This window comes from Rhipicephalus microplus, chromosome 6 (assembly GCF_043290135.1).
Source record: "Rhipicephalus microplus isolate Deutch F79 chromosome 6, USDA_Rmic, whole genome shotgun sequence".
Taxonomy (NCBI): Eukaryota; Metazoa; Arthropoda; class Arachnida; order Ixodida; family Ixodidae; genus Rhipicephalus; species Rhipicephalus microplus.
In genome coordinates, this window is record NC_134705.1 from 92,721,287 (window position 1) to 92,744,186 (window position 22,900).

The 22,900-nt window shown below is 43.8% G+C and overlaps 1 protein-coding gene across 3 annotated transcripts; it reads left to right on the top strand.

Annotated features, from left to right (window-relative positions):
* On the top strand, positions 1 to 12,845 carry LOC119167470 (iris). Of its 3 annotated transcripts, XM_037418949.2 has the most exons (3): positions 1 to 339; positions 4,274 to 4,363; positions 4,956 to 12,845. In XM_037418949.2, the coding sequence occupies exon 3, from the start codon at positions 4,988 to 4,990 to the stop codon at positions 6,116 to 6,118; it is 1,131 nt and encodes a 376-aa protein (XP_037274846.2). In that variant the 5' UTR covers positions 1 to 339; positions 4,274 to 4,363; positions 4,956 to 4,987; the 3' UTR covers positions 6,119 to 12,845. The 3 variants fall into 3 exon arrangements, with proteins under 3 accessions (XP_037274846.2, XP_037274845.2, XP_075722329.1); XM_037418948.2 differs by lacking the exon at positions 4,274 to 4,363 and having other exon boundaries at positions 8 to 339; XM_075866214.1 differs by lacking the exons at positions 1 to 339; positions 4,274 to 4,363 and adding an exon at positions 4,408 to 4,427.
* Positions 12,846 to 22,900: the final 10,055 nt, after the last annotated feature.

A 22,900-nucleotide genomic window follows, 5' to 3' on the forward strand; every position in this document is an offset into this window, starting at 1 on the left:
TAAAACTCGTTGCCGTGCTACCGAACGCTTATAAAAATTTTAATCACGGCAACGAGGGACAACTGAAATTAGGCTATTTCAGATTTAGCTATTTCATCACTTAAATTGATCATCATGTAAAATTACAGCAGCTGAAAAATATGGTTTACTCTGCGAACGCAGTTTAATTCGAGGGGCGTAATTCCTCACAATTTCCCAAATGTCCCTAGCTCTTTAGCAGAGCCACGACGTAAACAACGCGTTGGCGCCAGCCAGTCACGCCGGTAACGCCTCCCTTTGAATTTTTTTTATCTACATTGGACATTCTCGTTTCATTCTGGGAGAGTACTGCCTGAAAACGTAAGTGTATGAAGTATATTAGTTTATGTCGACGATCGAGATTGCGTTTTCGTTGCCTCACATCCCAAGATGTATAACATAGTGCTCAGCTGATCACTAAACGAGTCGGCAAGCATCGATTACTGTGGGTGTGCAGGGCTGGTCACAAGTTTAAAGGCCACTATCCCATGTAAATCTATGGCAGCGTGGCCTGAAAACTTTTGACTCCCCCTTACGCACTGCGCTGAATACAAGAGAACCGATAAGGATATATCGCTGCGTGCCCTATCTGCATGACGATAATCGCGTTCTAGATGTCGCATCGCCGACAATGTAGTAGCATTTTAGAACAAACGTAGCACTCTAATGGATATAAGAATGCATTGTGTGATGTGCTTCGTTTCGAGGTTTTTGCCGACTACGTTTGCTCTGCTGTGAACACAAGTGTGTTCTGTCCGACGCGGGCGGAACTGGGGTACAGATCGGCGAGATAAATATTGACTGAAGGAATGCGCATACACTGTCGGCTTCCAAAAATTTTCCTACTATTAGCGCGATGCACCATCGCGAGCTCATGATTTATCGTGCACAAGTTTGACAGTGCTAATTGTGCCCGTCGAGAGTGCAGCATATGCCAGTAACAAAGGTGTTTGCAAATACAGGCTCTGGAAACCTGTCAATCTCCCGCGCATGCGTCTGCGTGTGTGTGACAGAGCATGTGATAGTAAAACTTCTGAGCCAAAAAGTTATGAGACATCCCGTTTTTCTTTTGATAAGTTTCAGAGATCCATACACACACCTTTGCAGATATATGCAGCTGCCAAATATAGTTCTTGCATGAACTCGAGTGCGAACCTCATTACATCCATTACTTATGTGTTTTGTAATGTGTGCAGCCAGCTACTCCGATTCAAAGTCAGCGTCATCCTATAGCTACCTCGCTGTTCATTTCAGTCATCATCATCAGCCTGACTACGCCCACTGCAGGGCAAAGGCCTCTCCCATGATCCGCCAATCAACCCAGTCTTGTGCTGTCTGTTGCCACGTTATACCCGCAAACTTTTTAATCTCATCGGCCCACCTAACTTTGTCTTCCCTTCGTGCGTTTGCCTTCTCTGGGAATCCAATCAGTTACCCTTAATGACCGCCGGTTACCCTGCCTACGTGCTACGTGTCCGGCCCATGTCCATTTCTTTTTTTTTATTTCAAGTATGGTATCCTTAACTTCGTTTTGTTCCCTGACCCACTCTGCTTTCGTCTTGTCTGTTAAGGTTACACCTATCAATTTCCTTTCTATCGCTTGTTGCGTCATCCTCAATTTAAGCTGAACCCTCTTTGTTAATCCTCCAGGGTTTTGCTCCGTAGGTAAGTACTGCCAAGATGCAGCTGTTATATACGTTCCTATTGAGGGATAATGGCAATCTACCAGTCATGATTTGAGAGTGCTTGCCAAATGTGCTCCACCCCATTCTTATTCTTTTAGTTACTTTAATCTCATGGTTCGGCTCCGCCGTTATTACCTGTCCTAAGTAGACATACTCCTCTACAACTTCCGGCGTCATTCCACGTATCACAAAGTGCTGTTTTGTGCCGAGATAGTTGCACATTACTTTAGTTTTGTGCATATTAATTTTCAGACCTACTTTTCCGCTTTCCGTGTCCAGTTCAGTAATCTCGAACTGTAATTCGTCCCCTGAGTTACTCATCAAGGCAATGTCATCAGCGAATGACAGCTTACTAAGGTACTCTCCAATAACTCTTATCCCTAACTCTCCCCAGTCTGGGAGTGTGGTAGCTTGGGCTAGTTTGTATGATATGACGATAGTCATAGCGCGAGAACAGAACGACGACAAATGCGTCGTGTCCTTCTTGTCTCTTTGCTGTCATTTTGTTCTCGCACTATAACTATCGTCAGCCAAGTCTAGGGTCCTGAATACCTCTTGTAAACACACGGTAAATCGCATTGAAGAGATCGGGTCTCCCTACTTTACATCCTTCTTTATTGGGATTCTTTCGCTTTCTTTACACAAAACCATGGTGGCTGTGGATCCTCTGTAGATTTCTTCCAGTATGTTTATGTAGGGTTCTTCGATGCCCTGGTTTTGTAGTGCCTATGATTGCTGATGTCTTGACTGAGTTAAAAGCCTTCTCCTAATCTATGAAAGCTATGTATAGGGGTTGGTTGTATTCAGCGCATTTCTCTATTACCTGATTTATAGTATAAATATGGTCTATTGTGGAGTAGCCGGTACGAAATCCTGCTTGGTTTTTTGGCTGATCGAACTCTAATATCGTCTTAATTCTATTAGCTATTATTTTTGTAAATAGTTTGTAGAGAACGGATAGTAAACGAATCGGCCTGTAATTTTTCAATTCCTTGACATTTACTTTCTTATGAATTAAAATGACGTTGGCGTTCTTCCAAGACTCTTGTACTCTTCCCATCAAGAGACACTTTGTATATAAGGTGGCTGATTTCTCCAACATGGTTTCTCCGCCATCTTTCAGGAGGTTCATTGTTACTTTATCCTCACCAGTGGCTTTGCCTATTTGCATTCCTTCCAAGGCTTTCCTTACTCCCCTGTCGTTACTGGTAGGATGTCAAATTCTCTTGGACTAATATACTTTCTCACAATACCATACTGGTTCTTTTGACTTCTATAAAGCTCTCTGTAGAACTCCTCCGCCATCTTGACTATTCTATCCATATTGGTTATGACATTGCCTTCCTTGTTTCTCAATGCATACATCCGATTTTTTCCTATGCACAAGTCTGCCTTCGCAGATTTGAGGCTTCTGCCGCTTTTTACAGCCTGCTCAATTCTATCTATGTTATACCTCCTGATATGGGTTACTTTATGTCTACTGATTAACTTCGAGAGCTCCACTAGCTCTATTTTGTCGGTTGCATTTGAGGCTTTAATTGTTTGCCGTTTCTTTGTAAGATTTTACTCTCCTGAGATGGTTTGCCAGTTTCCCGTCTGGTGACTGAACCTCCAACTTTAATCGCACACTCTTTGATGATAGTAATAAGATTGGTCATTGTGTCAACGCTAACGTTGGTTTTCCCATTTAGTGCCTCAAATCGATTCTGAAGCAAAACTCTGAACTCCTGTATTTTTTTTTCTTGCTGCCAGTTTATTAATTGGCTTCTTGTATATCATTTTTTGTCTTTGCTTTTTTAAATCTATGTGAATACGAGCTTTTACCATTCTATGGTTGCTGCATCTAATCTTGCCACCTACTTCTACATGTTGTACAATGTCTTAATGTGCACACAGAATGAAGTCAATGTAATTTTTAGTTTTCCCACTTACGGTTAACCCATTTTCTGAAGAAAGTATTCATAACCCGTAAATTATTATGTTCTGCGAACTCTGCTAATAACTCCCCTCTGGCATTTCTAAAGCCAATGCCATATTCCCCCACTGCATGGTCTCCGGCCTGTTTCTTGGCTACTTTGGCATTAAAGTTGCCCATAAGAATAGTATACTGTGTCTTTACTTTATTAATGGCTGACTCTACGTCTTCATAAAAGCGTTCAACCAAATGTTCATCATGGCTCAATGTAGGCGTGTAGGCCTGTACCACCTTCATCTTGTACTTTTTGTTAAACTTAATTATAATACTTGCCACCCCCTCACTGATGCTATAGTATTCTTCTATGTTGCCAGCGATATTTTCGTGTATAAGAAACCTCACTTCTACTTTTTTTTTGTCAACTAATCCACGGTAGCATAGGAAGTGTCTATTCTTCAGCGCTGTATAAGCCTCATAAGTCCTCCTAACTTCGCTGGCCCCTGTTACATCCCATTTAACACCCTCTAATTCCTCGAATAGCATAGCTAGACTAGCCTCACTAGATAGCGTTCTAGTGTTGAAGGTAGCCATGTTCAGATGCCAATGGCAGCCTGTTCGTACCCAGGGATTCTTAGCAGCCTCCTCTGCGTTACAGGTCTCACCGCCACCTTGAACAGTTGCTTTGCAGCTGCTGGGGACTAAGAGCCAAGGGTTGATTGCTGTGTTCATGGGAGGTTGTGGCCAGGTACAGCACCAGGGTGGCCAATCCTGCTCTGGGGAGGGAGTGCATTACCGGCAGATGGCCGTCTGTGAGGCCGTACCCCAGACCTCTTTTTTTTTCTTGTTTTTTAACAATTTCTTTTTCACGCATTTTAACTATATATACAATTGGGAATGGTTCAACATCTCTATTCGAACGGAATTTCGTCGTGGCATGCTTGGCTTCTGCGCTATCTCTAAGTAGATGGTCTGTGGCAATTTATTAGCAATGAAGAAAACCACCATACCGCCTATAAGTTCCCAACTTCAGTTGGCTCGTCGCTCGCTTCACATTTTTTTTCCTTATTGTCTGAAAATCTAATTTCCCTATTAAGAAAAGAAAAAGGAAAAAGACCCTGTGTGGTTTTGAACTTCTGACTTCGCGAGCTTATGTCTGATTAGTGCCTTAAATTGCCATTCTTTTCATGTGTTTGATTTCTCCTAGCTTTTTTCTGTCACGCTCGATATTGACATTGTTGGTTTCAAAATGTCCGCAATGTCGAGTTTTGCTGACTTCAGTGCATGCATTGTTTTTGCTTGTGACTAATCTGAGCAAATCTTATTTCTTATTATTGAAGGATACCCCACCACAGCCACACCAACTGCAGCCATGTCAACCGACCTGACCACAGCAATCGTTGCCTTTACCCTGGACCTGTACAAGCAACTTCTTTCTGAAAGCAGCAGTGAGACAAAGAATGTTGTCGTTTCTCCATTCAGCATTGCAGCTGCTCTGTCAATGACTCTTGCTGGTGCCAAAGGGAACACAGCCGCTGAAATCACCAATGTCTTGCATACAAAAGATGACATGATCCACGCCCACTTCGCCGACTTCTTTGCCAAGGTCGCAACTTGTGCACCTGACGTGACACTGGACGTTGCTAATCGAATGTACACTGAACAGACATTCAAGGTCTTGGAAAGCTACCTTACTATGCTTAAGAAGTTTTATAAAAGCACCGTTGTGCCCGTTGATTTCAAGAACAATGCCGAAGCGGCCAGACTTGCAGTTAACGCCTGGGTAGAGGAAACCACTAAGTCTAAAATCAAAGACCTTCTTGCCAGTGGTGTTGTAGGTTGCGACACTGCACTCGTATTGGTGAATGCCATTTACTTCAAGGGCCTATGGAAGACACAGTTCAATCCTAAGGTGACCAGCCTGCAGGAGTTCTACACGTCCAAGGAATTGTCTAAACAGGTCCACATGATGTACAAGCAGTCACACTTTAAGATCAACACTGAATGCTCTGACCTAAACGCAAATGCCATCGAAATTCCATACAAAGGTGGCAAGATGTCCATGGTGATTCTTCTGCCCCATGAAATCGACGGACTTCCGAAGTTGGAGGCAGCACTCACGCCATCCAAACTGTCGGATGTCTTAAAGGGACTCTATTCAACAACAGTTGACCTCAGCCTTCCACGTTTCAAGATTGAGTACAGCATAGACCTCAAGAGAACGCTTAGTGCCATGGGTGTGAAGGATTTGTTCACCGACAATGCAGCTGATCTCTCGGGAATCGACGGACAAAGGGATCTCGTGATTTCGGCGGCAATTCACAAAGCCTTCGTGGAAGTCAACGAGGAGGGAACGGAGGCGGCAGCAGCTACAGGAATGGTGGCAATGGCAAGGTGTGCCAGCATGGGTATTCCGTTCTCGGTCGACCACCCGTTTATGTACTTCATTCGAAGTCACGACCCGGACGTTATTCTTTTTGCAGGGTCAGTACGTGATGTGTAGGCGTCTGCTGACATGATTCACCTGTTGACATTTAGTGGATGTTGAAATGAGTGATCAATGTGCAATTGCTCCAATGAGTGGCTAATTTTTGCTTTGATGTTGTAACAAAGCACAAAGTCAAGCGTTTGGTTCCTGCTGGTGGAGGCCTTGTCGAGGGTTTGAGGTGAATATACAAGCACACCTTTGGGGGGCTCTACCGGTAGAGCTGTTCATGAAACAAGCGAAGCAGTACGCGAAAGCACTTTTGACAGACTCACGGGAGGATGTCAAGTGATATTCTCCTGAATTTCTGTTTGTGCACTTTTGCTTTGGTATTGTAATGTGTTAATGCAGCTATCATTAAGCATTATCACATTACTTTTTCTTAAGTCAAACTGTGACAGAATCTTATTAACGTGAACTCTAAAGGACCTTTTACACCAAATTCGGAAACTCGAGATGTTTGTGTTGTTTGTTAGTCCTGTATGTGGAGCCACATCTGACCGATTATTACTGGTGAGCCTTGCCAAAAGATATCTTAATTTTATTTTAAAGTAAGAGTGCATGCTCCTCCGAGTATTCAGGTACAATAGTCATTTTCTATGGTGTCACGTAGACAGAGGATCCCCTTGTGACGTTGGAGAGGTCCTGAACATTTGTGGGGTGCATACAGTACCCCGACTAGCACCCAAAGACAACTATTGTTCATCACCTCTCTCGCTCTGTTGCCAGGCTGCTTACACCAGGAATGCTTTTCTTATTTTCTGAGGGGGACACGCTCAACGCACCTACATTGTTTCATTCTTCTCCGCCTGGGGGTACCCCTATTTGAAGACTGCGTGATTCAGTATCACCGAAGCTTGAGCACACGTAGTCTGAAGTGCAGCTTTGCAGTGGGGCGCTAGTTTCTTATGGCATTTTGGCAAGCGTTTCAGACTGTTGCAAAATTGTTCCTAATTAACATCACTAGCTATAATTATGCAATGCAATAGAGCATTTACGATATAATTTTGGCATTACCAGATGCAAAGCTACAAATTACCGTTAAAAACTTTCAAACAAAACTTTCGCTGTCAGGGGTCCTTGAAGGCATTGAGAAACTATGTCACATTTAGCAGGGCTTTTGTTTCCTTGAACACACTCACAGTGGGGCAGCTCCCAAATATAAAACCAAGTTGGAGGCTGTTCTGCACAACCATCAATGCATTTTAAGTGGTTTTCATTTCCTGTTCTACTGCATTTTGGTTTAGCTTGCAGCAAGTGGAATGCGATATTGTGTGGTATCTTTGTGTGCAAGCTCTTGCAAACTCATCCACTTTTATTTTTATTTTATTTACGGCTGTCAGCCCTTACATTGGGCTATTACAGGAGTGGAAAAAGAAGTACATGAAACCACAGAGATCCCTCTTAAAGCAGAACGTAGTTAACAAATATATACAGAAGTAACAAGTTAGAGGACAAGAATGAAGTCAAAAGAAAAAAATGCAACCAATAACTCAACCAAGAACTCAAACATTAAATGCACTAGAGCATGCAGAGACACATAAAGCATTATTATTACAAACAAGAATATGTGCTAGGTGTTTTAAAAACGTATCTATGGATGAGCATGAAACAGCTTCATCACTCAACAAATTCCATTCATTGATAGCTCTTGGGAAGAAGCTGTACTTGAAACAATCGGTGGAAACAGCTGGTGCAGGAATAAACATTGAAAGGCGATGTCTGGAAGTTTCAGTAAAAAAAATATCTAAATATTCAGCATACCTTATACACGGTCATTAATAATGAGAAAAAGATACTTAAGTCTTTCGTGTTTTATCCTAACTTGAATCGCGCCTAGCTTCGCTAGTACACACAGTTAAGATGGGGAATCTGTCCACTGATATTTATTAAATATAAACCGGACTGCTAAATGCTGAATTTTTTCAATTTTTAGTATGTTTGTAACCGTGAATGTATCCCAGACAATTTTTGCGTATTGAATTATGGGTATAATAAGCGTTTTGTAAGCTTGACATTTTGTTTCTTGTGTAGCAAACGGCAAATGGTGCCTAAGACTCTATAGGACCCTAGTGGCCTTTGTGCACACATAATCTATGTGATGATTCCAGCAAAAATCACTTGTAAAATTCAAGCCAAAGTATTTATGTTGTTCAACTCTTTTTAGTTCATGATTATCATTATAATAAGTATAATTTAAGTAATTTTCCCTCCTAGTGACTGTCATAACTACTGTTTTCAGGGGGTTCAGCACCATTTTCCATTCATCACACCATTTTTTTATTTTCTGTAAATTTTCGAGTAATTTTATCTGGTCACCTATTGTGTCGACTTTATTGTATATGATCCAATCGTCTGCAAATAGCCTAATAGAAACGTCAATTTCATTTGGAACGTAACTTATAGATAAGAAAACAGAAATGGGCCCAGGACACTGCCTTGGGGTACTCCTGACTTAACAGCTGAAACAGGAGACTTAGTGCCATTGATTTCCACGAATTTCTCACGAGAATGAAAATAGGATGAAAACCAGTTTGTGATAAGATTTTGGAACGTAACATCAATTTTTCTAAGTAATTTACTTTGAAACACCCTATCCATACCTTTTGCGAAGTCCATGAAAATCATATTTGTCTGCGCATGTGAGTTAATATTTTTCAAAAGGTCATGGACTAATTCAATGAACTGGGATGTTGTAGACAAACCCTGTCGAAACCCATGTTGGCAGTTGGATAAAATATTATGCTCCCTCATATAGTTTAACAGATGTTTCGAAATGATATTTTCAAGCAGTTTTGAGCAAATTCTGATAATTGAAACAGGCCAATAATTTGTTACATTGTCAGAACTACCCCTTTTCGGAATAGGGATCACTTTAGCTATTTTCCACTTTTTGGGTAAAGAACACTGGAGAAGGGAAGACCTAAAAATTAATGCAAAATATTTGGAATTCCATTCAGCTTATCTGTACAGAAATTCATTCGGGATAGCATCGGGCCAAAGGCTTTTTTTTTAAGTTCAAATTGAGCAAGAGGTTGAAGTCACCCTGTTCAATTATTACAAAGTCAGTTATAGATGGCCTGTTGAATGGCGAAACAATGTTCGGCAAAGTGCCATCATCATCAGTAAACACTGAAGCAAAGTATTCATTAAAACTCACAGCCATGGAGAACTGCACAGCCCGAGTCATTGAGCGAGCTTTCGTTGATGGGTTAACGTATCTCCAAAATTTATGAGGTGCCTTCCTTAAGATGTTTGGAAGTGTGATGGGAAAAAAACCTTTGTTTAGATTTTTTTAAAAGTATTTTAAGATTCTTTTCACGATTACGAATGGCTGATTGGTTTAGTACATCAGGATTAGTTTTATTATTATTACGTGTTCGTTTCAATTGCCTTTTTAAGTGAACTATTTCTCTTGTTATCCAAGGACTTCTTTCGCTTGTCTCCTTAAGTTGCTTTGGTATAAAGCGTTATATACAAGACATTACCAAATTGGAAAAGTATTCCCAGAGATAATCTGGGCTGTGATTATACTTATAGTACTCACAGAAACACTCAAAGGAGTCTTCTAATTCCAGCACCCCTACATCATCTGCTCTAACAAAGTTGAAAACATATTTTGAGGGATGATTGACAGCAGTGGGTGAAACAGTCAAAGACAGCACTACCAGTTTGTGATCAGAGATACCATCACAAATTTCGCAGTCCCGAAGTTTATTAGGAATTTTGGGAGCGTGATGCCAAAAAACCTTTGTTTAGGTTTTTTAAATATAATTTAAAATTCTTTTCGAGATTTTGAATAAAATTATTTACGAGATTTTGAATAGCTGATTGGTTTTGTACACTAGGAATAATTTTATTGTTCTTACATTTTCATTCAATAGGCTTTTTAGGTAAATTTTTTTCCTTGTTATCCAAGAACTTCTTTCACTAGTTTGCTTAAGACGCTTTGGTATAAAGCGTTCAATACAAGGCATTTCCAAATTGGAAAAATATTTCCAGAGATAATCTGGGCTCTGATTATGCTTATAGAACTTACAAAAACACTTATAGGAGTCTTCTAACTATTCCAGTACTCCAACATCATTTGCTCTAACAAAGTTGCAAACATATTTTGAGGGATGATTGATAGTGGTGGGCGAAACAGTTTAAGACAGCACTACCAGTTTGTGGCCAGAGATACCATCACAAATTTCACAGTCCTGAATTGTGGGCAACAATTGATAGACACACAAAAAAGGTCGAGGATGGATGAGCTATGCGTACTGACTCTTGTATAGTCCTTCCCTACCTGGCTCAAAACCAACTTGCATCATGGTCAGGCGAAGAATTGCGTTTCACTGCCTTATGATTGTTATTGAGTTGTAGTATGCATCTGTGGCCTTCATTGCTGCATTGCCTGTCTACTTGGACAATTTTGAGCAGCTGTGAACCAGCATAGTTTTTGGTTGTAGAAAATCATTCTTTGATTGATTGATATGTGGGGCTTCACGTCCTAAAACCATCATATGATTATGAGAAACGCCGCAGTGGAGGGCTCCGGAAATTTCGACCACCTGGGGTTCTTTAACGTCCCCCCAATCTGAGCACATGGGCCTACAACGTTTGTAGTAAATCATTGAAATGCTTTCACAGCTGATTTGTCAATGCCCACCTCATTTTTTATGAGTACTTTTAGAAATCCAAACGGACGGAAACAGGTTTCGTTTGTATTACTTTTTCAATAACGAACAAAGGGTCTGCTTCAAATGAAAGCAGTGTTTAGGCAGCTATTATATATTGTGTGTATTCACCATCGTCATTGCTGAGACTTTTTTCAGGTCTTTCTTTGTTGCTACAGTTGAAATCGAAAGCTGTTGTCTTTGTGTGTTGTTCACTACTTCCAGCAGCATAAACTAAAAGACGTGACTCACCAGGCACTATTTCAAAAATTTTTTTACACATTGTAAGAATAAGGAAAAAAAAGCACGGAAGCAAAAAAAAGTTTTTTCCAACTGTGCCGTTTTGTACCCTGTAATGTGTAGGGGAAATAGGAGTTGGAGAGAGAATGAAAATTAAAATAAAAACAAAAATACATGCACACAAAAACATTACTCCTCAAACACCGATAAATTAGGAGACAGTGCAGTAGCAAACACATGGCCTGCTTGTGCACTCTTAAATTCTTCAGGTTACAATAGAAGCTGTGAAGCGAAGCCGAGGAAGTGTCTTACCAGGGTAATTTTTTAAAATGTTAAGTATTGAGCATGTCGAAAGAAAAAAAAAAAAGACTGCTTATTATGTCCTCAAGAGGTGAACTTAGCTGCCAAACCACATTCTCTCCAGAATTCGAAAGGAATGTGCTAGCACTGTACCCCCTTTTTGTTTTTTTCGGTTACAGCCATTCTTCAGCTTTATACCGTGTTCATATCACAAGTCCTGCCTTCTCTCTTTTTCTTTGTTTTACTTGAGCACACATTGCAGCTCTGGCATAATAGTGTTTGTATGTTGTGAGGCGCTGAATCCGGCAGCCACGGATAACACTCGAATCAAAGAAGCAGCTGTTTATATGCATAATCGTATTTTACTTTTCATTCTGTCTTCGAACTTGCCTTTCTTTCTCTTTCCAAAAGTAAGGCACGCAGCTTTTTGTTTTAGTCTTCAGGTTCAAGTGCTTTCTTGCCATGCAGGCATGTCGTACCAGACACATTGCTACTGATCGATTTACGTGTTGCAATTGTTTGCCTGCAATGTCCAAATGTGGTCAGGAGCCTTGAATAATGCAGGCGTGAGATACACGCACAGGGCTCGGTCATTTAAGAGCAACAGCCGAGCATAGGTCGGTGCACTCAGTCAGACTCAGATTAAGCCGTGAGGCCGGGTGAGAAATGTTTTCATGAGCTTGAGTGCAAGTGAAGAAAATATTCGTGAGTGTGAGTCGAGCTCTGGAAGAATTTTGTTTGTGTGAGTCCGAGTGATCCCTGAGCACAAACTATATTTCATGAGCGAGTCTGAGTGAGCTCCACAATTTTTGTCGATCTATGAAGCTTAGGCATGTCAGTATTTCGTTCAGCTTTTCTGCATGGGAAGTACACAAGGATAGTACTGAGGACATGACATAAACTTGTGGGAAAATGGTTTGTCTATGTCTTTATACTGGCATTTCATAATTTGTGTGCTAGAAAACTAGGTGCTCAACAGAGCTCATGATTCTCTCTGTGCGTTGATGCAAGTTTTGGGGGGCTGAATTGCAATGATAAACGTGTTCCTATACCTGAGGTAGATATAGTGTAAATTGTCGGGCATAGTAAGCGTGAACAATCTCTGACTTTTGCAGAAATTTGTGATGGTGCTAAATGCCTTTTAGAGGTGGGCTTGTATGTACTTTCAGTTGTGTGATATAGTGTGCTTTCTATTTTTATTATTTGTACAAGTGCTGCAAAAACCGCAACATATATACTGCTATGCTTCGAAGGGTGGTGGTGCTAAGCAAGCCTTTTTCCTTTATCTGTCAGCTTTGTGAATTGAGTTATTGTTCAAGTTCTTCCAACTTGTCATTGCCTATGTGTTTTTTTTCATGTTTCTGAGACTTTTGATTCAGGTAAAAATACTTTTTATTTGCATTTGTCCACTTGTAGCTTGTGTCTGACAATGTGGCTCGAGAACATGGCTATACTGCTGCCGTTTTTAATTTGCACCGGCACCTGCTGTATGAACAAAAAAGATACTACAAAGTAAAAATAAATGTGCACTGCTTCAGCCTCTATCTTCATTGAATCTATGTGGTGTTTGTAGTCTTTCACTGTTTTCTGAGAGAGAGTCTCTCAGCAAGTTTGGACAGACAATCAGCTAGATTTTCTAAGGTATCAAATTTAAGAAGCAACTTCACAATGCATGGTGATTAGAAAGTTTCCGAATAGTAGATCTGTTTCACTCATTTAAAATTGTGTCATTCGAGTGGAGAACTATTTGCAATCTAAATTCCTCACGTCGTGTACTCTGTCAGCCAGTTTAACCATCATTGATGTTGTGAAAAATCGTAAAGCCAAAGAGATACTATTTATAAAGTACGTTTTCAACAGTTATTCATCAATTAGGCTTTATATTAGTTCTCGGGAGTAAGCGTGGCTTTTCACTCTTGTGCATGGTCCCGACCGCAACAGTGACCATGAATGACCGTGACCACAAGACCTTTGACTGCCAGCGTTTGATTATCGACAGCCGAGGGCCAGTAGTCAAATACTAACAGTATAAGTATAGTACATATTTTTATAATCGCTTGAGCCGGTATTGAAAACTTGCACAACCATCTCAATTTCTGGTACATGCAATGCAAGTTTGGTGCGAGATCTGCTGCATGGCAAGGACAGGTACATTTCTGGCATTCGGGACCTGCCTCAGAAATGTCAATTCCAATTTCAACATATAAAATTTTTTCAATTACAGATTTATTAGCTTTGTGAACATGCCTTTGGTAGAATGCACCATTGCTGTTGGCATGGTAATGTCATGTGAGTTTTGTGTCATGCATGCTTCACTACTGTGTATAAGTTTTTCCACAAGGTTCACAGCTGGTGCTAATTTCCAACTGGTATATCTTTTCATCTATCAATGAAATTTCTTCTTTTTCAATGTGTTTTAGTAACTGGCCACAATGAGATTAAATGGTCATATATTTCCTCATAAAGACTCTTCTAAATTTAGCAACTGATAACTGTTTATTGACATCGAAGAAGCTAAGAAATGTCATTTATTACATAAGAAAACTATGTATTTTAACATTTTGTTGGTGTATTGTTGTATGTATAGTTGTTGGAAGAACTCAGCTGTAACAAATTCATCCTCAAGGACCACCATGTTTTTTAAATGAAGATAAGTGTTTTTTAGGAAGCAAACTTGGCAAAAGCTTGGTGGACAAACACTATATGCCGAACATCAGCCCTTCAGGACAGCAGTTTCTCTGCCATACATTAAAGACATCTTTTTCATTTCATTTATTTACAAACACTGCTGTCTCGAATTCGGGACATAGCAGGAGTGGGTACATATTTTAGTACAAACAACTAAAGAAGAAAACAAAAATGCTAAATTTGTGCAAACAGACAAAAATATGATATATACTTACATAAATGTTCAACAGAATCACTGTTGGACACTAGTACAAATGCTGGTGGAAACACGAATAGAACAATTGCTAAGATAATACATAAGTGATTAAAAAATGATAGGGTTAGGTAGTTTCTCAATGAACTGTTCTGTTCAAGAGTCAACTATACGAATGAAAAAAACAGAAACTTAAAATAGTAAGTGTTTGTCCTGAAAGTAATAATTAGTATTCGAGTTAGTCTAGTGGCACATGCCTTCGCCGGTATAAAAATGAGGGGTGTCCGAATACTGCATGGCATGTGGACGTTCTTGTGTAGTAAACCTTTGATACACCTAGAGACTATGTCGATGACTATGTGTACCAGTGCAATGCCCTTTATTTAGGGGCTATTCCCTTGAAACTTTGTACAGTAATACGTCATTATGATAGGATCACTGCAGTCACAAAATGCTTCCATTTTGTTTGATATTAAGTCCTAGCTTTAATACCTAACAGTTGATAACGACGAGAAAAATTTTATAGATTAGTATCATTACGTACAGGAACATCGTATTCGTGTTTATCATGTTGAGGCATGCGACAGTGCTTCTTTGCATGCTTTGAATATTCACTGATGCAGGTAAGAAATATTCAAGTAGTAATATTGTTACGGGTAACTTATTTAATAAATTAAATACGATGCACTGTGCTCGGCGAACAAGATGGCGACTATTCATCAACAACCAGCCACCAACGTCGTCTTTCTCTTTCTTCCAGACAGGCTGTGCCGGCTGTTGCGTATCACAACCCCCCGGCGGTAGAAGCACCGTCTCGGTGCTTGAGCAACTCGGATGCGGTAGGAGGAGGGTGATAGGGCTTGAGTCGAGCTATGTGCACGATGTCACTCGAAGGTGACGATGATGACGTTGAATCGGCTGGAACGATCTCGTATGTAACGTCAGTCACCTGGCGAACGACGCGGTATGGTCCAGTGTAGCGTGACAGCAGTTTTTCAGAAAGCCCTACACGCCGAGTGGGGGACCAGAGGAGGACAAGGGAACCCGGTGAATAGTGCACGTTTCGATGATGAGAATCGTAGAGCTGTCTTTGGTGCTCCTGTGAAGCCTGCAGGCGGCTGCGGGCGAGTTGGCGTGCGTGGTCGGCTCGCGCGATGGCTTCGCCGGCATACTCCGTGACCGAGGGCAGCAAGGTGTCAAATGGTAGGGCGGGTTCTCGGCCGTATAGAAGATAGAATGGTGAATAGCCGGCAGTGTCGTGACGTGACGACTTATATGCGAACGTCACAAATGGCAAATGAACGTCCCAGTCCTGGTGGTCGGCCGCTACGTATTTAGGAAGCATGTCGGTTATGGTGCGGTTAAGGCGCTCCGTAAGACCGTTCGTTTGCGGATGGTACGAAGTGGCAAACTTGTGCTTGGCAGAGCAAGAGTGCAGGATTTCATCAACGACAGCTGATAAAAAGGTCCAGCCCCGGTCAGTGAGAAGTTGGCGTGGAGCTCCGTGTACTAAAATAATATCATATACCAGAAAGTCCGCCACATCGGTTGCGCAACTCGTCGGAAGTGCTCGTGTGATAGCGTACCGTGTCGCATAGTCAGTGGCGACAGCGATCCATTTGTTGCCTGAGCTGTAGATCGGGAATGGGCCAAGCAGGTCGAGGCCAACTCGAAAAAAAGGTTCAACGGGAATGTCGATCGGTTGAAGGAATCCAGCTGGTAGCGAAGATGGCTTTTTGCGGCGCTGGCAGGGTTCACAAGCGGCGACGTAGCGTCGAACAGAGTAGGCAAGACCAGGCCAAAAGAAACGACGACGTACACGGTCGTATGTGCGAGAGACGCCCAAGTGGCCCGCCAAAGGAGCGTCATGAAGTTGGTTGAGAACAGTCGCACGAAGATGTGCTGGTATGACGGGGAGCAAGTCATGGCCATATGGATCGAGGTTACGGCGATACAGGATGCCGTCTTTTACCAGGATTGTAGAGATGCGTCGCGAGGCCTTGACTCAAGCTTGTCAATGATGGTTCGCAGGGAAGCATCCAGGCGTTGTTCGTGGCCAAGGTTGAGTAGCTGAGTCACAGACAGAAGGTCTGGAAAGGTGTCAGTATGGGCAGCCTCTTCCACAGGGTAGCGTGATAAGCAATCAGCATCTTGGTGTGACCACCCTGTTTTGTACGTTACGGTGAACGTGTATTCTTGTAATCGTAGGGACCAACGAGCGAGGCGTCCTGTGGGATCCTTGAGTGAGGCCAGCCAGCAGAGCGCGTGATGGTCGGTGACTACCCGGAATAGACGCCCGTATAAGTATGGGCGAAATTTGGCGACTGCCCACACGAGAGCGAGACACTCACGTTCCGTGATTGAATAGTTGCGCTCGGCTGTAGATAGCAGGCGGCTTGCATATGCTATAACACGGTCATGTCCGCGTTGATGTTGCATTAGCATTGCCCCGATGCCATGCCCACTAGCGTCAGTGCGAACCTCGGTTGGAGCTGATGGATCGAAATGGGCTAAAATCGGCGGTGTTGTAAGGAGCGTCGTGAGCTGGGAAAAAGATGAGGCTTGATCAGCGCCCCAGAAAAATGGGGTGTCCTTTTTCAGGAGGTTTGTGAGTGGGCGTGCAATGATGGCGAAGTCCTTAACAAACCGTCGAAAGTAGGAGCACAAGCCCACAAAACTGCGAATGTCCTTTGTTGACTTCGGAACAGGAAAGTCCGTGACGGTGCGAATTTTCTCGGGATCCGGGCGGACTCCTGCGGCATCGACGATGTGGCCAAGTACGGTTATTTGACGACGAGCAAAGTGGCATTTCGACGAGTTCAGTTGAAGTCCGGCTCGACGAAAAACTTCAAGAATCGCCGATAAACGCTTGAGATGGGAGTCGAATGTGGGCGAGAAAACGATAACGCCGTCTAAATAACATAAGCAGGTTGACCACTTAAACCCTTGGAGCAACGAGTCCATCATTCTTTCGAATGTGGTCGGCGCATTACAGAGACCAAAGGGCATAACTTCGAAGTGATAAAGCCCGTCAGGAGTGACGAATGTGGTCTTCTCACGGTCCATCTCATCCACAGCGATCTGCCAATAGCCAGATAGCAGGTCGATAGTGAAAAAATACGTAGCACCGTAAAGGCAGTCTAAGGCATCGTCGATTCTAGGCAACGGATAAACATCTTTCTTCGTAATTTTGTTGAGATGCCTATAATTTACACAAAAGCGCCATATTCTATCATTCTTTCTGATCAGGACGACAGGAGAAGCCCAGGGGCTACAAGAGGGTTCGATTATGCCTTTGCAAGCATCTTTTCGACTTCCTGTTGTATGACTGTGCGCTCGGACGCGGAAACACGGTATGGACGTCGGTGAATGGGACTCGCGTCACCGGTATTGATGCGATGAGTAACAACACTCGTTCGGCTTAAAGCCGTGCTGGCGAAGTCGAAAACGTCCCTATAGGACTCCAGGACGTGACGAAGGGCTTTCTTGGGATCAGAAGCGAGGTCTGATGGTACCATGTGGTCAACGTCGACGCCCGATGAACGGGATAGAGTTGGTTCATTGTCTGAAGTGCAGCAATCATCCACTCTGAAGGGTTCAACCGTATGGTCTTGTAGAGCAGTAATTTCGGCCAGGGAGATACCTTGTGGAAGAATTTGGGCAGTGAGGCCAAAATTGACAATAGGAAGGCATGTGCGGTTTTCAACGATTGTCAAAATGGTGTGCGGAACAGCGACGCCATGCGTAAGCATCACGGCATGAATTGGTGCCACCATGTAATCGCCGTCAGGTACAGGTGGTGTAGAGAAGAGGTCGATATGTGTGACACAGTTAGGCGGAAGGCGTGCGAAATCAATGCAGCAAAGGCGACTTTGGGGTCGGTTGGTCAGGTCAGAAAGTAGAGGCATTTCAAGGTCAAGACAGCTGGCTGAACAATCTATAAGGGCCGAGTGAGCGGTTAGAAAATCCATGCCTAGAATTACTTCATGAGGACAATTTTCTATAACGGTGAAAAGAGCAGCAGTGCTTCTATCGGCGATAGTCACACGGGCAGAGCACATGCCAATAATCGTGGCAGTTCCCCCGTCGGCGACTCGAACGGCTCGGTTCAAGGCGGGTGTGACAACTTCCTTTAGGCGGCGACGAAGAGCAGCACTCATTATGGACACATGCGCGCCGGTATCGATCAACGCGCGCACAGGTACATTGTGTAAAGTAACGTTCAACAGATTCCGGGTGGTCGGTAATGTTACACGAGGATTTCTTGCAGAGGTCGTCATCAATGCAGCTTCACCTCCAGAAGCTGCACTGCCTAGTTTTCCGGTCGGGGGCGCTGCGAATAGGTCGGAGAGGCAGGACGGCGTTGTGGGGGTGGACGAGATTGACGGCGAGCAGGGGATGGTGAGCGGGCATAGCGAGGTCTCGTCAGAGGTGCGGCAGAATCAGAGGATGTGGTCGGCATAGGGGAACCAAAATCAAATGTTGAGGACGACTGGTGGTCAGAAATGGCTTGGGTAGGAGGCCCATAGCGTGCCGGCGGAGCCCAGTGATTGCGGCAGTGGCGAGCAATATGACCGACACGTCGGCAGTTGAAGCATATGGGCTTGTCGTCCAGTGTACGCCATTCGGACAAATTGCGCTGTCGAGAGTAGTTGGAACCAAATCGAGGAGCGGATGGACGACGATAAAAAGGCTCGGCAGAGTAGACTGGTTGAGTGGGGTGTAGGCCGACATTCGATAATTCTTGACGAACGACGGCTTGTATCAGTGAGATAGTGGTCGGTGAAGGATCAGGCGTTGGAAATGGAGTAGGGGCTGCCTCGATCTCACGGCGAATGATGCGGGTGAGGTTGTCACATCGGGGAACTGGGCGGACGGAGTCATCACAAGAGGAAGTATAGCAGCTTTGTTCGGCAGGCGCGTGATGCCGTGGGTGACGCGGCGGGCTTTAGCCTGTTATAGACGGCGGCATTCTGTCAGGATCGTGTCGATGCTCGTGACATTATTAAAAACCAGCAGGTTGAAGGCATCGCCAGCAATCCTTTTGAGGACATGGTTAACTTTTTCTTCTTCTGACATGCGCTGGTCGACCTTGCTACAAAGCGCCAAGACGTCAAGAATGTATGAGACGTACGATTCAGTAGACGTCTGGGCGCGAGTGGCGAGAATCTTCTTGGCAGCGAGCTGACGACCAGATAAATCACCGAAAAGATCCCAGCTTGTGATTTCGGCTTTGTTGGTTTCGAACCATGTCCGCGGCGTGCCGTCGAGGTAGAACACAACATTGGCGAGCATGAGCGTGGGATCCCAGCGGTGGGTAGCACTGACTCGCTCGTACCGGTGCAGCCAGGAGTCAACGTCGATGGTGCCGTCAGCGGAGAAAGTTCCAGGAGCCCGCAGGGGTGGCAGGGTGACGTAGGTTGTCGACTCGGATCGAGAGACCGGTGGGGATGAGGCACTGGTAGTTGAAGTAGCCGAAGAGTCCCCGGTGTTGCGACCGCTGCGCGTCTCCATCGAGGTACGGGAGTCGTCCACCTCCACCAATAATGTTACGGGTAACTTATTTAATAAATTAAATACGATGCACTGTGCTCGGCGAACAAGATGGCGACAGTTGATGCTGATGCTGATGCTGATGACCTTTGATGGATGGCGCTTACCCACAAAGGGGGATGGGCCAAGAACCGGGCGGCAGGATACTTAAATGAAACTAAACTGAAAATGAAGCCAATCTGAAAAAGTAGCTTAAAATACTACTACCAAAAAACAAAAATGTGTGCTGAGCAAGCGGTCAAACCATCTTTTGTTTGTGAAAGACATAACTACGAATCATAAACTAAAGATCTGAAAAGGTAGTGGTTCACTAGCATGGTAATCTTTTAGTTGCGTTGATGTAATCAAACACAGCGGAGCAGTTCATCAACAACCAGCCACCAACGTCGTCTTTCTCTTTCTTTCAGACAGGCTGTGCCGGCTGTTGCGTATCAATATTATTTTGCAAAATGTATTCTAGAGAATGAACAGATCAGTTAGTACGTTGATTCATTTCCTCACGCTATTTGACTGGCTATTTATCTGAGTAACTTTTCATTGTCTAATTCAGAGGTCTCAAATACGCGGCCTGTGGAGTTTTTTCTAGCGGCCCGTGGCTCCACGTGAAAAAGATTTTTGTGACCTTCCTAAATAGTACTTGCTTTTATTTTATCTCCTATTGCAATTTACAGCTTGTTCGAGTAAGCTAGAAAGATGGGACTGGTTTCAAGATTTTTTTTTCTTGAGGCATCCCGTGTGGTTGCTGTGACGTGATGCTACGAGTTGAAACAAAATCTTTATTTTCAGAACCGAACGTCCAGGTTTTAGTCCTTGTGGAAATCAGCATCAACATTTCTTAAAACCTGACATCAAATACCCTTCAGAAATGAGGCATATACATGAAATATGGTAAAGATATTTTTCAAAGAACAACGTTAGGTACCATTTTGTTCAAACTTCCCCCCCCCCCTTCACCATCATTGTCCCAGGCTTTATGGGCGACTAAATTTTCAGACTGCCGCCTGAGTTTGAGACCTTTGGCCTAATTAATCAAGAATTATCTTGGTGCTTCTAATGATGAAGTTTAGAACGTACAGTAGAAAAAAAAAACCCACACACGAAAGGAAGCACTTCTGTCAAATGATTTTATTGACAATGGGGGTATCAACAAACCAATCTCAAAGCAACTGTGCCATATAAAGTGCCAGGTCGTAATAACATCTGTTTGCTTTTATAAAGAGTGAAAAGTTAAAGAGGCTCGTACCACATTTTCATTTTTGAGGTCTCAGGTACACCTTGGATAGGTTAAGGTCCCTCCTCGGAATACAATGCATGTGAAAGAGTTTAAAGGGACTGAGACCTAGTACAAGCATCACCTAGCAAGTACTCCATTACAAAGGGCTAAGCATGGCCAACATTCCTCCAGCACACACTACACTGAACGTAGGAAAGAAAGAGGGCAAGTAGAGCATTCATCAGGGATGATGGGGATTCGGGCTGGCTGTACAAGCAGAACAAGAGAAAAAAGAAGACATGGTTGAGCGCTGACTACCAACTGTTTATTTTGAAACCGACAGGCCAGTGCATAGGTGTGCAGATCGGAGCACAATCACAATGCAATATCGCAAACAACCACCAAGTAACCATAATCAAGGTGGGAGCCGACAGGTGGAAACAACGCAGTGGAATAATCAGGGTAAACAGTGGAAGTGCCTCAGACAGGCTGGTCGATGTTTCGATAGGAGGACCTATCTTTCTTCCTTGGCGTGTTAGTTTTAAAGGGGTTAGTAGTGGCATTATCTCCTGGTCGTGGCGCGTGTCCCTGTTGATCATCGCCGTCTAAAAAAAAAAAAACTATAAAGCGGAGGAGTGCAGTCCTCGCTTCATTTCAAGTTAGGTGGTAGTAATTCAAGTTGTCCTCAGAGGGTGGGAAAAAAGGGAAAGGGGAAAAAAGAGAACACGCAAAGTAGGAGCTGCGTGCTGCAAAGTGGTGGCCACTTCAGACACGAACAAATGAAAGAGTTCGAAACTTCGAAGCCGGCGGACGGTCGCCGTGTCTAGCCCCCACAAAGGGTTGCCGACGGTCGTGGCGTACGTCTGTTCCCGAACACCTATGAATGGGACGCTCAACAAGAAAGCAGCCACAAACAGGGGGAGAAGCGGCGGCGTACCTTTCAATGCCAAGATGTCGAAGGTAAATGATACCGGATGGGGTCTGAAGAAACAGTTAATGATAGCAAGTTAAAGCGACTCCAGTGAACCTCGAGTACCTGTGACTAATTAGTGAGGTGTGGCAGCTTGGGCTAGTTGGTACGGCATGACGATAGTTATAGCGCGAGAACAAAACGACGACACAGAGACAGGAAGGACACGGAAGACGTAGCGCTCGTGTCTTTCGTGTCCTTGTCTCTGTGTCGTCGTTTTATTCTCGCGCCATAACTATCGTAATTAGTGAACGTTGGGCATCGATATGCAGTCCATGGTGAGTGACTGAAACAACTGTATTGACGATTTGGTATAAAGAGGGGAAGCGGTTGGGGAATGAAAGTGAGACACTGAGCTTCATCGATTTACACGTCCCGGATGGCTCCGGACGGCCCCGGACGCCGGCGCCGCAATCGTTCTTCTCGGGGACCAACTAGAAGGTCCGCCCACTGGTCCGGGATCACTCGGACACACGTTTGTTTTTCTCCTGCCTGGCGGCCTGCGGGCTGCCCGGGACCACCCGAACATTTTCTTTCGGGCCACTGGCAGACGACAGCGCGGTGCGCATGCTGTGCGGCCATCTTATGTTAGACACGGGAAATTTTCGATGCGCTATTCTTCTCTTTTTGCTTTTCTGTCCACTTCGCGCATGTTTCTGGATTTCGCATTGTTAGCGCACTCAGTTCTTGTCATCGGTGTTCTGAGCCACGTCGAGCATGTGCGTATTCCCGAAGGTCGGGCAAACACGGGTTGTGCTCACTAGGAGAAACAGCGGTGGAACGGCCGCGGCGGTCTACGATGCACACGCGCTCGAGTAGTTCACTTACAGTAAGCTGCATCATAACAGAAGTAGGTATAATTCATTACCTAACTGCTGTTTAGGTTGCAAATGAGTCAGCGTTGTTGCCTGTGTTTCAGCTATGGAGGGAGCAGACGGCATAGCCAGGCATAGCAAACGCCACACCGGGGCTGCTCGGGCTG

Bases quoted from the DNA above. Each gene is read 5' to 3' on its own strand.
- LOC119167470 (XM_037418949.2), top strand. From the start codon at position 4,988: ATGTCAACCGACCTGACCACAGCAATCGTTGCCTTTACCCTGGACCTG.